The sequence below is a fragment of the Antechinus flavipes genome, chromosome 2 (genome assembly GCF_016432865.1).
Source record: "Antechinus flavipes isolate AdamAnt ecotype Samford, QLD, Australia chromosome 2, AdamAnt_v2, whole genome shotgun sequence".
In the NCBI taxonomy this organism is placed as follows: domain Eukaryota; kingdom Metazoa; phylum Chordata; class Mammalia; order Dasyuromorphia; family Dasyuridae; genus Antechinus; species Antechinus flavipes.
In genome coordinates, this window is record NC_067399.1 from 208,938,822 (window position 1) to 208,954,972 (window position 16,151).

General features: G+C 32.1%; 1 protein-coding gene across 2 annotated transcripts in view; it reads left to right on the plus strand.

The window, feature by feature from the left end:
* Positions 1-16,151, plus strand: part of LTBP1 (latent transforming growth factor beta binding protein 1) — a 439,704-nt gene that overhangs the window by 398,322 nt on the left and 25,231 nt on the right. For both annotated transcript variants that reach the window (XM_051976131.1, XM_051976132.1), the window contains exons 27-31: positions 8,220-8,405; positions 10,204-10,290; positions 11,818-11,946; positions 12,823-12,963; positions 14,154-14,324. In XM_051976131.1, the coding sequence (XP_051832091.1) occupies positions 8,220-8,405; positions 10,204-10,290; positions 11,818-11,946; positions 12,823-12,963; positions 14,154-14,324 (714 nt within the window). The remainder of the gene's footprint in view (positions 1-8,219; positions 8,406-10,203; positions 10,291-11,817; positions 11,947-12,822; positions 12,964-14,153; positions 14,325-16,151) is intronic.

Sequence of the window (16,151 nt, forward strand, 5' to 3'; positions counted from 1 at the left end):
CTGTTCTTCCAATTAAATTCTAAGTGCTTTGAAGGAGTATTCCTGTGCCATTTTAACTTTTTGAGTCCTTGGCGTCTTGCAACTAATAAAAACTTAATGGTTGATGATGCTAAAATGTAAATTGGTTCAGAACAAATTTTTCTTAGGGTATAGTACCTAAAAAAAGGTCAATGTATAAGTTATATTTCTTCAAACTTTAGTTCTGCTGAGATAAAAATAATTTTATAATATGTCAGTGATTACCAATATATCATTCTAAAACAAATGAATTCCATTTTCATTTTATACTTATGTAGGAAAACCTAGTCTTTTTTTCTATTCTTTCCAGTCTTTATAAGTAGTGGAGGAAAAGACACTGAAGAATAATGTTTCTACTCTTTGGAGATGTTGGAATAAATTCATGTAATTCCTTCATGTGATCCTGACAATTGAGCTCAAACAATGTATTCATGATCTCTATTTCTTTGGGGATACAATACAGGTTTTGTATATGTACTTTTTTTAAAAGCAGGAAACCACATTTACATCAGTCAATTGTTATATTTGGCAGAGTAGTCTATCTGTGAAATAAATTAACATTGAAAGAGGTTTTTAAAATGATTTCTGATTAGAAAAAAGTACCTTTGATAGCACAAATATGAATAGCAGAAAACCTATTTATTCAAACTGCAAATGTTCTAAAGTGCCATAAAACTTCTGAAGTCTTACTGTATGTTTGTAATGGGCATAAAGGTAGTTAGATAGTAGGATAATATGTCCTTTAAAAAAAGAGAAATTTTCTCCTATAATTGAAGACTATAAAAAATTAATGACCAAAATAGTTCACCTTAGCTAAAATCTTTCAATTTATTTGTATAAAGGTAAGATTTTATGCAGGATGACTAAGATAGTATTTAAGATATTTCAGGATTATAATAAATGAGACACTCTTAATAATTTTTAAAACATCATTCAAATGTCAAAGATGTGCTTTCACTTTGTATTCTTAACATTACATCTTTTCCTTAGCAGAAATAGAATAAAATTGGCTTTCGTCTTAGAAATACATTTGGAACCTTGGATTTTCTAGAAGTTAAACTTGAAAAAAATGGTTTTTAGATTTCATTTTAATTCTCCCCCAGCATTCTATATTTGCTTTAGACTTTATATTATTAGGGAAGTCATTTTTATAGGCATACTTGACACATGTGTCATTGATATTAAGGTTTCCTAAGACATTTTCCTAAAGTGACTACCCTTTTTTTCTTATTGTATCCGCTTTCTATTCTCATTATTCTCAAAATATTTCTCATCCTATTTTTCCCCCTTTAGTGTATTTTATGTTTCTTTCAGCATCAATAACCCCATCTTTACCTAACTCTGTCTTCTTATCTTTCTTCAATATTTAGTTTTTCTTGTATTATAATCCCCAAACAAATGTTTGCATCTTTATGTCTTTCTGCAATCTTGGAATGCTTTGTATAAATATGATATGTAATATATTTACATATATGATTACATATACAATATAATTTATAAATATATTTCATAATTGCCTATGGTATGCAATGTAGTGTTCCTGCTTCTGGGTCACAGGACAAAAAAGAAACTCTTCTTGGTTTCAAGGAGATTATATTCTACTGGGGGCAGGGATAGCAAATTCAAATATATTAAAACAGAATACTCACTAAGTATATAATAACATGTGTGTGTGGAAGGAAGAATAATAACATCTTCAAAGATTTTTATGTGAGGTTGGTATGTTCAGATCTCTATCTTTGGGCCATCAGTTTGTTAAATTTCTGAATGATGGATTTGGAGAGAGAGAGAAAAAAATTAGGAGACTTTTTTGTGAGAAGTGATAAGTAAATCAGGATCAAGACTCTATGGGTAGAGAGGTAAGTTTGATAAGAGTTAATTAAATAAATGTAGAGGTTAAGAATAGAAAGATGACCCTCCAACATTGTAAACTTGAGTAGTTAGGAGAATTATGGTGCTACCAACATAAATAGGAAAATATGGAGCAGGGATGGGTTTTCAAAAAAATATAATAAGTTATATTTTAGACTTGTTAAGGGACTAATTAGTTGTACTGCATTCTAACACAAAAGAGAAAGAGGGACTGGGGAATTTTAATATTGGAAAATCATAGAAGAAAATAAACAGCAAACACAAAAGTGAAGCCATCTCCCACATAAGACAATTCATGAAAATTATCTTTTATATAGTATACAGTACTCCTTTGGCCATAACTCATTATTTCTTACTTACAGCAAGGAACTAGAGTCAGTGGAGAGATCCTAGCATTATGGCAAACTACCATCAAATCATGGACTCAAAAAATGAACAATAATTATTTTCTATCTTGTCTACTTCTCACAAAAAAAATCCCAAAAATGTAGACATGCTGTTAGATTTTCTAAAGCATTGAATTGGTAGGGATTTCTTAGATGGCTATTTTTAATAACAAAGCTATTGTTGTCCTTTCTTTAGTTCGTTCTACACTAAACTCTGGGTCAATAAACTTGGGCTCAAGCCCTGGTAAATATGGCTTTTTATCCACAAAACCTTCCTAAGCCTCAATTTTATCATGTGAAAAATAGGAATAATAATAATGTCACCTTACTACTTACTCTTGCTGTAAAATAGATATTAAAATACTTCTACAAGTGTGAGTTATTGTTATTGCAGCTAAACACACCACAAAGGTAAAATAGCACAAATTTATGTGCTAAATATCAAGTTCATTTCTAACACAAATTCTTTTCTAAACTGAAAATTGATTTAATAAGAGAAATAGTTGATTAAATTTCTTTTAGATCCAGGGTATGTGACTAATGTAAACTGATTTGCATGGCCAATGAATTTCATGGGCTCTTATTTAAAAGAAAATAAAACACATTTTTGTTTATTGCAGAAATGCAAAAAGATGTAAACATTTGGTCTTTCGTAACTACCCTCCAGTTAACATTTTCCATTCTTGGCTACGGTAAACAAAAATCATGAGAAATCCTGAAGTTAACATGGGAAACATTTACTAATCAGGTTTTTCCAAGGGACAAATGCATTGTTAAAAAATGCATTGCACAAAAACAAACTACCAAAAGATTAACAATATAGAGAAATTGTGACTTTTTCCCACAGGATGACTTTTGATGAATAATTTTAAATTTCTCTTTCCTAATACTGATGAGTGCTTGAATCTGAATAACCCCCAACTTCAGCTGTGTAAACAGTAGACTTTTAAACTTCTGGGCAGAAAGTACAGGGAGAACAAGTAACAACAAATACAAAACATGAATACAATAATTCTCTAAGGGGTCATTTCCCTTATGTAATATCCATACTCTTCCTTCTCAGGGAAAATGAAAAATACAACAAATTTCATTTCATTTCGTGGTCTAGAGAAAAAAAATCTAGGGCACTTAGGGAGCATTTACAAAAAATACTACTAAATCATTCAAAATCAAATTTGTTTTTTTTTTAATTAAGACACAAATCTTAATTTAATTCCTAATAGATTTTGTGGTATTTGGAAGTCATTTCAATAATCCTCAACCTAGTCTGTGCCTTAAAGGCCCATCGGACAAGTATTCTCCTGTATAAAGCTATGAGTCTTATAACATCATAACTTTAGGACATACAGATTTCCTCTTGATCCAAAGGACAATAAGAAAATATATGGTATGTTGTTAACAAGTATAACATACTATTTCTCAAGGATGAATTATATGCACTAAGTAGAATACAAGACATTCAGGAATATGTATGAGGGGAAAAGGAAGTGTGATGTTGGAAACCGGGGTCATTGGATAAATAGTAATATTAATAGCTGGGATTTATTTAGCATTCTAAGATTTTAAAATGCTTTATGTATACTGTCTCATTTAATTCCCCCAAAACCCTAAAAAGTAGATGCCATTATTATCTTCATTTTATATATGAAGATAGAGCCTCAGAGATATTGCTACCTGCCTGGAGTCATACAGCGAGTATCTGTAGTAGAATTTATTGCTACAACTTTCTTTGCCCAAGTCCAGGGCTATGTCTAATATGCCAGGATGCTTTTGTAAGAGACAGATAAATGTAAAAACATTTTTAAAATCAGTGAGGAAGCTTTTCTCTATTCTTGTATGGGTGATACTTATTTTTAGGAGATCAGAATGATTTCAGCTTAATTTAGTAGTACTAGAAGTTGAGTTTTGGGGTCATTTTGAATATATTCAAAGGAAGAGAGATTGAGACTAGGGGAAATTGGCTATTTATCGAATGCATAAATAGATTTCTGAGAATTTAAGATATTTTATTCTGAGAAAAAGTTAGCACTGATTCTTTTTTTTCTCCCCCTCCCCTGCATTCATGAATAGGCTGAGTGATAAGCTCAAGAATTTCCGGAATATGTATCATCCGAAGATTTAGAAAAGCTAACCAATCTGACTGATTTAGTGGTGTTATTGAAGGTACAAAAGGAAAGTTGTAATTTTGTAGGAGAAATCAAAGAAGGGTTTATCATGGTAATCTGGTACTGAGTAAGAAAACCATGTTAATGATCACAGAATTCTTTTGAACTTTCTTAAATGAGTCTTTTTGGAATCATCTTTTCTTCCTTGTTATAGATCTTGCCAAGTCATCTTAATTCATCTTTTTTTTTATTCTCCCCTTCCCTTTCTACTTTCAAATATAGAGGTGTGCTAGCCTGAAAAGGAAAAGCAATAAAATACAGAATCAATGTAGCTGGGAGTTGGAAGACCCCAGGCCTCTAAATAATGGACTCCTAAATTTGTCCTCACAAAAATTAAAGACAAACAGCTTTGCTGAGATTAGAATTCTGTTACAGAAGGCAGGCAGGCAAAGCTTGTCAGGAATCGAGAGAAAAATCTGGTGAAGTCTTGTGCCATCTTTAATCTAGGAGGAGATGCTTTAAGGTATTGTTGAAGGACTACCTAAAGCAAGTTATGATAGAGTCTGGGAGCATCAGGAAATTGTGTTTCCATGCACTTGATGAGAAAATAAGGATTGGTAACTTGCCCATAGATAACAGTTGAGTAAATAGTGACTGTGAAAGGCAGCCTTTTATGAGAAAGGGCTAGCTGGTTTTGAAAAATCATTTCCCCTACTTGGTAAAATAATGACTGGAGATGATATATAGCTCTGGTACTTATTGACAATGAAAGTAGCTAGGGCTGATTTTGTGTTACTATGATTGTATCACCATCCCTATATTGAATGACAGAGCATAGATCTTGGATATACAGAGAGCCCAAGATCTTTTTCCAGCAATGGTAGCTACCATTAAGACTCATAAGGGCCAATTACTTTTAGAGTAAAAGAATTTTCTAGGCATGTTTGGTAAAGGAACAAAAGATTAGTTGCTGCCTGACAGTTGGATTTTTGTTTGGAGACAATACTACCTTCATATTTATATTTATATGATTATAAATATTTATACCATAAGTAAGCAAGAAAACTTACATAGCCATACAGTTGGGAAAATATGGAAGGGTTTTTTCTAATTTATTGTTCACTAGCAAAGCACTTCTTTTCTTTGTTCCTAAGAAAGATGAAAACTATTTGTTCCTTACAGGGAATACAAGAAATAAGAAACTACTGTGTTTTATCCCTAACTTTAATAAACATGAACTAAAAAATAAGAGGCCCACATTTATCCTCAACTAGAATTATTAATGGCTTATCCTCTTGTAAGTCAAGGCCAAAGACAATCTTCTACATTTTTTAGACATTATCAGTATCAGGTAACATAAGACTTTTTGGCTGGTCAGTGCTCTAAAAATCATTCAACATGCCATCATTTATGTCCTTGACAGTCTTGTGTATTGTTTCATGATTATAAATGTGACTGCATTGTATGTTCATACCATGAACAGGAGGAACATCTCTCCCCGAAACCAGTTGTAATATTATAGCTTGGATTATAAATTAGAGAACCTTTCATCAATCCTTGACTATTTTCTAAGCATTCATTTTAAAGTCAAATGAATCTTGAATGGATTAAGACTATATGCTAGTTGTATTAAATTGATTGGACATACTAGAATAGAACCCTAATAGCATTTCCTTAGAACTAAAATTTTTACCAACAGTTTATACCAGGATGTTCATGAATTATGAAGCCTCTCAATTTTTTTTAAATTAAAGGAGGTAAATTTAACAGGGAACTAGAAAAAGGAGAAACTTCCTAAGCCTTAGAAAAGTCCTCCTGTAAACAGCTATAAGATATCTACCCAAAGCACTGAAAGCCTTCTTTCAGCAACTATCACAGAGATATGTGGCTATATAATATGAAGGCTATGTAATCAAAGTGAGAATGTCATTGTACCTTTATCTATTAGGAAAGGAGCCAATAATTTAGCTTGCTTTAAGGTGCCAACGGTGTTATGTTCAAACAAGTCCATTCTCTTTGTGCTTTTTATTACAATATACAATACAGCAAGGAAATGATAGGCATTGCAGAAGGGCTACTGTGCTCTTTTTTATGGTAGCAAAGAATCATAGATTGAAGGAGTGCTTATCAGTTGAGAAACAGCTGAACAAACTGTGGTCCATGAATATAATGGAAAAACTGTTGTACTACAAAAATAGTGAGCAGGCAGATTTTTAAAAACCCTGGAAAGACTTACATGATCTGATACTGAGTAAAGTGAGAACATTGTACAAAGTATAAGCAACATTGTGTGATAATCTAGCTCTTCTCAACAATACAGTAATCCAAGACAATTCCAAAAGACTCACAATGGAAAATGATATCTACATCCAAAAAAAGAATTATGGAGGCTTAATGAATATTAAGGCATATTATTTCTACCTTTGTTTTATGTGTATAATTTTCCCCTTTAGTTTCTTCTTTCACAATATGACTGATGTAGAAATATGTTTAAAAGACAAAAAATAAGTTTGGCTATAGTGGTCAAATGTTTTCTCCTCTTGTTTCCCCCATAGGTCTCCTGGGGGTCATAGCTTCTGTACCACTGGAAAAGCAGAGAAGGAAGATCATGCAACACATTCTTTTGCCTAGATTTTCAGGGAGGGAGTTCTCAAAGAATAATTTCTGTAGTCACTTGTTTTGTTTATAGGCACTCTTTTGTAATCACATAACAATAAGGAATCCAAACACTTTGAAAATTTAAGGATTATGTTTGTTATACAGAATTAAACTGAGACCCTGAATTGCAATTTTCCACAGGCTGCAAAAACTAGGCATTTTGTAGGTTTTTTCCCAGAAACCTCTCCCTCCTCATTTTTGCTTCTTGGAACCTGTCTTCTCTCAAGGTTCGGTTTAAGTGCCAGATTTTTCAAGAGACTTTTCCTCATATCACCTTCTCCTCCTTAGTGCCTCCCACCAATCATTGTTTATTTTGTTATATATTTTGTATTTACTTCTTTTGAATATACTGTTTTCTTCCAATAGAATGTAAACTTGTTTGGGATTGGGAGTCTTTGGACACTCATTGCCTAAGAAACTGTAGGCATTTAATAAATGCTTATCAAAAATTTACTGAGTAAACTCTCAGTTTGGGGGTTTCTATTTTGAGCCTTGGCTTAAATACTCAGTAATAAAGAATTATTTTGTAGTATTCTAGCCAGTGCATTTACCTTTCTATTTTTTTTCCTTTAGTTTTTTTCTTGTAAAGAGGCTTTGGAAATATGCGTGCGTGTGTGTGTGTGTGTGTGTGTGTGTGTGTGTGTGTGTGTGTGGCACATGCACATGTTTTAAATGTGCAGGTCATCCTCTAAGCTATGCAAGTTAAATAAATTCCCATTGCTTAAAATAGGCATTTTTCTGCTAAAGTATGTTCTCTAGTTTTGGAAGGAAACTTCATGAATTGCAAAATTTGAATTTTCTAGGAAAAAAATTATTATATAAAAGCTAAATATTTAGTATTATATAAAAGTTAAATGTAAAAGTATATATAAATATATATAATAAATATAAAAATATATATATAATATAAAAATAAATAAATATATATATATAAATATATAAATTTATATATATACATGTATATATAAATTATATATAAATGTCACATTCAATAGGTAAGTTTTTTCGAAAACAAAAGAATCTGGTACTGAAGATAGAAAACCATGTTATGGTCACAGTATGCCTTTGTCCTTTTTTAAATGATTTTCTTTGGAGTCCTCTTGTTTCCTTGTTATAGACCTTGCAAGTCATCCTAAACACACCTTTTCCTTTGTTCTACCCTTCCCCCTCCTGCTTTCAGAGGCAGAAGTAGATCTACCTGAAGAAGAAAAAGAAGAAAAGAAAGAATGCTACTATAATTTAAATGACGCCAATTTCTGTGATAATGTGCTGACATCCAATGTTACTAAGCAAGAATGCTGCTGTACATTGGGTGCTGGATGGGGAGATAACTGTGAGATCTTCCCATGTCCTGTCTTTGGAACTGGTAAGGAAATGCTTAATGGTTTGTTCCCTGCTGATGCTACCAATAAACTTTGTAGATAGTTTTTATTTTCATTTCATTTTTTATTATAGCAATGGAATTCTGTTATCTAGTTCCATATTACCAGACCACTTAAAGATTTAGAACTTAAGTGGTTCTTTATATTAATGTCAAATTTTAGATCAGATTTATTTAGGCAAATGTAGCACTTCAACATTTAAACTTCTTACTGTAAGATCCAAGAGAGACTGGCCTTATCTTGACTGCTAGCCAGTTTGTAAGAGATAATACTGTTTTAGATATTAAAAATAAAATCTCCACTTTAGTACTTAACAGCTAAATGAATGGCAGGCTAGTGTAATTCTTTGCATAATAACATCTAGAGTAAGACAGCTTGGCATAAAGGATAAAGTATTGGATTTAGAATGCCAAAAAACTGTTTTAAATCCTCTCTCTGATATTTATTAGCTCTGTGTCCATGGGATAATTAACCTTTCAGAATTTCAAACAACTCTCAAAGATTACAAATGATAGACAGGATTAAACTTTTCTCAGTGGCAGGAGTTCCCACTCTATTCAAATTATAGGTCTTTGACATAGGAATGTCAAATGAGTTGACTTTTTATATTTACTATTTCCTTAATGAACCTTTGAAATAATAAGATATTTGACATTATTCAGAGTTTGAGCTCTGATACCCCAAAAATGACCATTTAAGTGGTCATAAGATGAAATTAGGTTTGTCTATTTGTTTTGTTTATTTTAGAGATTTTTGGACTCAAATTCATCCCTATCTCTCCTCTGGTATTGCTACCAGCCAGATGCAGGTCTTATTAACTCATTCTTAGACTATTACAATATCAATAACATAGCAAACAACATAGCAATAGCAAACAGCTCTCAGAGACTTGTCTCAAGTTTCTCTCTACTCTACTCAATCCTCCATGTAGCCACCAGTGATTATTTTCCGAAAGCACCAGCCCAATAATGTCATCCCTCTATTCAATAAATTCTAGTGGCTCTCTTGCTTCTAGGATCAAATCAAACTCCTCTGTTTTAAATTCAAAGCCCTTTATAACATACTCTACCCTCACCTTTCCAGTTTCTTACAACTTACTCCTTGCTATGTATTCTTTGATTCATTGTCATTGGCCTCCTTGCTGTTCTACAAACAAGACAATATTTCTCTTGGCATTTTTCCTGGCAATTTTCCATTCCTGGAATGCATGCCTTCCTCTTTTCTTGCGGGCTTCTCTGGCTTCCTTCAGGCCTCAACTAAAAATCCCATCTTCTACAAGGAAGGCTTTCCCAATTCTTTTTAATTCCAGTGCTCTTCCTCTTTTTGATTATTTCTGCTTATTCTGTTATTCAGCTTGTTTGTACATATTTGTTTATTGTTTCTCATTAGATTTTGAGTGCCTTGAAGGTAGGAATGGTCTTTTGCTTTTTTCTTTATCACTAGTACTTAGCACAGTGCCTAGCACGTAGTTGACATTTAATAAATGTTTATTGACTGACATCTGTGACTTGGACAAGGTTATTCTTAAAGCTAATTGAGCATGAAAAATTAAAAAGTCTTAATTTATTCAGCAAACATTTATTTAATGCCTATTATGTGAAAGACACTGAAAATACTGGATAAAAATAACACTCTCTCCCCTCAAATAGCATGCATTATACTGGGGATATTCAACATGCACAGAATAAGTAAGCCTTAGTACATCAGTAGGTAGATTTGGTTTTTTTTTCCTTCTATCACAAAATTATTTATTTTAATGATTTTTCTCTTTTCTGGAATTAGCTGAATTCACTGAAATGTGTCCTGAAGGAAAAGGTTTTATTCCTACTGGCCACTCATCCTATAGTGTCACTGGTCAAAACTACAAAGGTGAGAAAACTTATCACATTTTTAAAAAGCACATAAGTCTTATAAAAATTTGACTTTTGTTGTATAATTACATAATACTAAAAGTTCTTGTCATTTTTTTTCTTGTCAGAGACAGAAAAAAACTTCACAAAAAGAGATCATAAATCACATATTTTATTATTAGGTAGTTCTTAGGGCTTTTGCTGTTGTGATCTCCAGTAGAGTTTTCTTATCAGCCAAACTAGTACATTCAAGATTTGTTACTACTAGAGAAAAGGGCACAAAATGAAGAACAAAGTAGGTCTAGAAATAGAAATCTCCTTACTCCCTCTTCTATTCCCTCTATGTGCAACTTTCATTTGAAGTAAGCTGAAATTAGATTTATAAATATAAACGTATATTCAGTGATGTTACTTTTTTATATTGTTAGGAGTGTATTCTTATTTTTTTGTTTTCTTTCTTTTGGGGGGAGTTGAGGGGTAATAATCCTAATTAACATTGAGGACCAAAGGAGGCCTGGGAAGATATTACGAAAATTTTTCAGAGTGGTTTATAGAGCCAATTAAGAAAAAAGAAAGGCCAAACCAGATATTTCAAGTGCCTAAATCTTGTTTATCACTTATTTTTCTAATAATTTAAGTGTAATATTAAAAAATGCCAAATGTGGTAGTTGGAACAAGGTACAGAGCAGACAAAGTAGAACCTCAAAAAAATGAGCTTCTTAATGACTAGAGAAGTGAGTGACTCAAAATATTTTTCTAGTCTATTTATTTGTGGAAAGCTAAGTATTTTAATGAGCCAGTGGTAGAACTTCTTAGCAAATGAAAATGAAACTCTGTAAATTACTGAATTTCTAATTGCAGGGATAGAAGGTTTGATTGAAGATGGAAAATATTGATTATTCTTTGCTTCATAATTAGAAATGAAAAATGTTATAATATTTTAACAAACACTTAAAGTATAAAATGGAAAAAGCAAGAACTTAGAAACATGTTTTTTTAAAATAATTTTCAATATCACTATATCATTAAAATGAGTACTAGTATTTAAAAAGAAGTTCTGACCACCACATCATTTTGTGATTTTAGCCATTTCACTAATAAAGTGTTATTTGCATTTTTTTTCTTTAAAAGAGATACACAATTAAATATGTATTCCAAGGACATTCTGCCATCGAAATTTTTCCTGAGAATTCTTCATTTCATAAAGTTGTATCCCTATTAGTTGATAGGAACCAAGTATTTTCTTATTTGTAACAGATATTTTACATTTTACAATGACATTTGGCATTATTGCTGAATTCATTGGGTTGTTTTGTAATTTTCTTCTTATGACTATTTGCTTTAGTGATAGTTTTTTCTGATTATTTCTTCATAATTTTAAAGGTTTATATTTCTTTACTTTTATAAGACAAGATTGAGTAGAACTATGCTTGTGATATTTCAAAATAGAAGAATCTAATAATTAATGCTTTCTTTTAAACTAATTAATAATGAAAGTGTGATGATAGATTCATTATCATAAATTTCCCTGAAATTTTGCCCATAGATGCAGATGAATGTCAGCTTTTTGGTCAAGAAATCTGCAAACATGGCTTTTGTTTGAACACTCAGCCTGGCTATGAATGCTACTGCAAGCAAGGAACATATTATGATCCAGTCAAATTGCAGTGTTTTGGTAAGTCTTATTGCACCATATGTTATTAAAAAATGTGGGAAAAGTAAATAGGTAGGTCCAACCAGTAAAAGCTGTTTTTCATCTCCCCTTATACCTTCCAAATCAAGTGCTAGAAAAATACAAAATTTTTTTGGGTTTCTTGCTAGAATGAAACTTATAATTTTTTAGCTCAGTTCTACAAACATGTCAGAGTCAATATTCAATATAGAATTATATTTTAGGCCATTGGAGCAACTGAAGTGTTTCTATAGTATGTACAATCTTCCTTTTCATTATTTGTACCATACGAATTAGTTTTTTTTTTTTTTAACATTGATGCAGAATTTTTCTGCTTAAGGAAAAAGTCATGTAAATTAACTAGAGCAGGGATCCTCAAACTTTTTAAATAGGGGGCCAGTTCACTGTCCCTCAGATTGTTGGAGGGCTGGACTATAGTTAAAAACAAAAACTTTGTTTTGTGGTCCTTAAAATAAAGAAACTTCATATTCCTGGGTGAGGGGGATAAATGTCCTCAGCTGCTGCATCTGGCCCGTGGGCCGTAGTTTGAGGACCCCTGAACTAGAGAAACACAGTAAAGGGAAAGTAGTTTTGAAACTATAGTTAAGATTTTTTACCTTTTATGTCAAAGAATATCTGGCCAAAGATATATTCTTTGCAGATTCAATGACATCAGAATGTCGCTGTTTCAATGAAGTGAAAGTAAAATTTTGTTTTCTTTATTTGTTTTTTTGTTTTATTTTAGAATACAGAATTTTGAAATAAGAATTGTTCTACTTTAGTACTGACATAATTGTTTGAAAGAAGTCAATCAAGAATTTGGTCTCTACTAAGCAATGTATGAGATATGATTTTCCTTGTTTGTTTGTTTAATTTAAGATATGGATGAATGTCAGGACCCAAACAGTTGTATTGATGGTCAGTGCATAAATACTGAAGGATCTTATAACTGCTTCTGTACCCATCCAATGGTGCTGGACTCTACAGAAAAGAGATGTATAAGGCCAACGGATTCAAATGGTATGCTCTGTTCTTGATATAGAAATCATTTAATATATATTTATTAATCACTTATTATGTGTCAGGCACTGTGCTCTGCTAGCCTTTGAGGATACAAATAGGAATAATGACGAATCCCCACTGTCAAGAATGTTATATTCTATTAGGAGATACATATGAATATGCAAGATACTTTGATAAATTTTTCATCAAGATGGGCACCTAAGAACTGGATGGTACTTTGTTTAGGTTCTATATTACAAGGAATACTAATGCAAGCTATGCAGGTCAGAATTGTGGTATTGTATTCATTTATATTTTTAAAATGAACAATTAGAACAAGAGAGTGAAGTAGATTATTTAGAATATCCCTGATGCATTTCAAGTAATAAAGCAACAGAAAATTTCCAGATAATGAACATTGTTGTCTAGGATACTTAATGTCATAAACTCCCAAGAAAATTACCAAAAATATATTTTTTGGAATAACAAAAATAGAATAAGAAAACAAAATGTAAGGGAAGAACTCTTCTAGGCCTAAGGGAAAACTTAAACTTCCCAAAGGGGGAAGAGAGAGATTCCTAATTAGGATGCTGCAGGTAGACTTATCTGGCTATATTAGAAGGAATTAGTATTCATTTGACAAAAGAAAATATAGTTAGATGACAAAATATCAAAGACCCTTCTTTGGAATATGAGTTATGCTTCAACCTTAATACACTGAATTATAAGGACCCACTGGAAAGAGTCAAAGAAATGTATGATTAAACATTAGGCATATTTGGTATATTACTTCATTTAAAAAAAAAGAATGTGTAATAAAAGAGACATTAAAATTGGGAATAATAAGTTATAGTAGTTTACTTTCTAGAGGAAAGTTTAGTGGTCATCTAAGTCAACTTCCTTGTTTTGCTAAAAAAGAAATGAGTTCCACTGTTTGAACATGTATACTTATTTTGTATTTAATTTATACTTTAACCTATTTAGCATATATTGGTCACCCTGCCATCTAGGGGAGGGGGTGGGGGGAAGGAGGGGAAAAGTTGGAACAAAAGGTTTGACAATTATCAATGCTGAAAAATTACCATGTATATAACTTGTAAATAAAAAGCTATTTAAAAAAAAAAAAGAAATGAGTTCCAGTGTCACATTAACTTATACTTTTGAAATAACAACAAGAGAATAATAATGATATGATTATGTGTTTTCAGAACAAACGGAAGAAACTGATGTCTACCAGGATCTTTGTTGGGAACACCTCAGTGATGAGTATGTTTGTAGCCGACCACTGGTTGGGAAGCAGACAACTTACACTGAATGTTGCTGTTTGTATGGAGAGGCCTGGGGCATGCAGTGTGCTCTTTGCCCTATGAAGGATTCAGGTAAAGAAAATCCGATTTAATTCTATTTAACCTGGGGTGTGTGTGTGTGTGTGTGTGTGTGTGTGTGTGTGTGTGTGTGTGTGTGTGTCTTGGACTTATTTGACAATCTGGTAAAGGTTATAAACCTCTTCTCAGAATTGTTTAAATGCATAAAATAAAGTACAAAATTTTACAAAAGTAACAAACTATGTTGAAATGCAATCATCAAGATAGCTAGAACACCTTTTGAAATACCTTTGTAGGTTGTCTTTTGTATTGTTGTGGAATAACTAGCAAGTGATGAAAAGATGATCATTTCATTTTTTTGCATAAGTGTTTTGCCTTTCTTCAGTTTGTTTGCAAATGGAGATAGGGAAAGAATGGAGCCACGTAAACCACTATAGCACATTCCAGTGCAGTATAACTGTGACCTGAATTTGGATTCATCTTCTACCAGCATAGATTGTGATCCATGCATCTCACTTTGTGCAATTCTTATAGATATCCTCCTGAGAATCTCCTATAGAGGATTTTTCATATGAATCACCACAGTACTATTAATCTTCCCAAATTTCTAAATTTTCAGATTTCTCTCTCTCTCTCTTTCTCTCCTTCTCCCCTCCCTCTCCCTCTCTCTCCCTCTCTTTCTGTCTCTTTTCTCTCTTTCTCTCTCCTTTTTTACTCCCTCTCTCCTCATGTCTATGGCTATCTGTCTCACTCTCATTTTTGCTCTTTACTAAGAATGAAGTTTCTCTGTCTCTCTGACACAACAATTCCTCAATTATTCTATATTTATTTCTTATGTATTCTGTATATGCCTTTATATGAACATATCTTTCATTATAGAATGTAAATTCTTGAGGACAGGAGATATTTTACTTTTGTTTTTTTAGACAAAAAGAGGATCTTAATATTTCTTGATTAGTTGACTGAAGCCACTTTGTGGCTGATTGCTTTGAAAAACTTTTCAGTTGTTGCCAATATATTTGTGATAAAGGAAACAAAAACAGAGAAATCAGGGAAATAGGAGAGTGAAAAGTTAACTTGCAATTTAATGAGAAGTATATTTACTTTTAGATTTTAGGAGTTTAAGTATCTTTGGTCCGGGGAAGAAAGGACCAGGTATCAGAGACCTTGTTTCCTGCCCTATTAAAGGAGCCAGGCTGGGCCAGATATCAGTACTTGTCTACTCAGCTTGTTACTGAACAAACTCATTAACTGCCCAAAAGAGAGAACTGAAGATAAGATTAAAAAAGGAAATTGGAAGAAAAGAGACCTAGAAAAATAGAGTGAAATAGGAATACTTGTTTGTATTTCCTTTTTATCACCACTAATCGTAGTAACTGGTTGGTGTTACTTGCTACTTTTAAAAAGAAAATACTGTACTTTAGTCTTTGAACAAATCACTGCCTTCATCTAGGTCTCCCTGTTGTCCTTATTTGTGAAATGATCGGATTGTTGTTTTTCAGAATTACTTGATTTTGTTGTTGTTTTTGTCAACTGTTATGTGCTCCTTTGATGATTACTGTTGTCCAACAAAGTTTTTTTCAAATTTTGGGAAAATTAATTTAGGGAAAATCTTTTTCTTAATTCTTTTCTCAAAATTGGGATTAGGATAAAATTACTTTAAAGAAAAAAATGCCCTAACAAATCTTCTGTAGCAGAATTAGTGGTCATCAGAATATACTAGAATTGGATGATCCTGGCTAAAATATATGTATATATTTAAAATAATTTTATAGTTTCTGTTAATCACTTTAGAAACAGTGTTTAGTAAAATTTTTATTGCAGTGTAGAGCAAACATTAGTAAGCTCAAAAAGTTGACATACTTCTCAGAATTATGACAC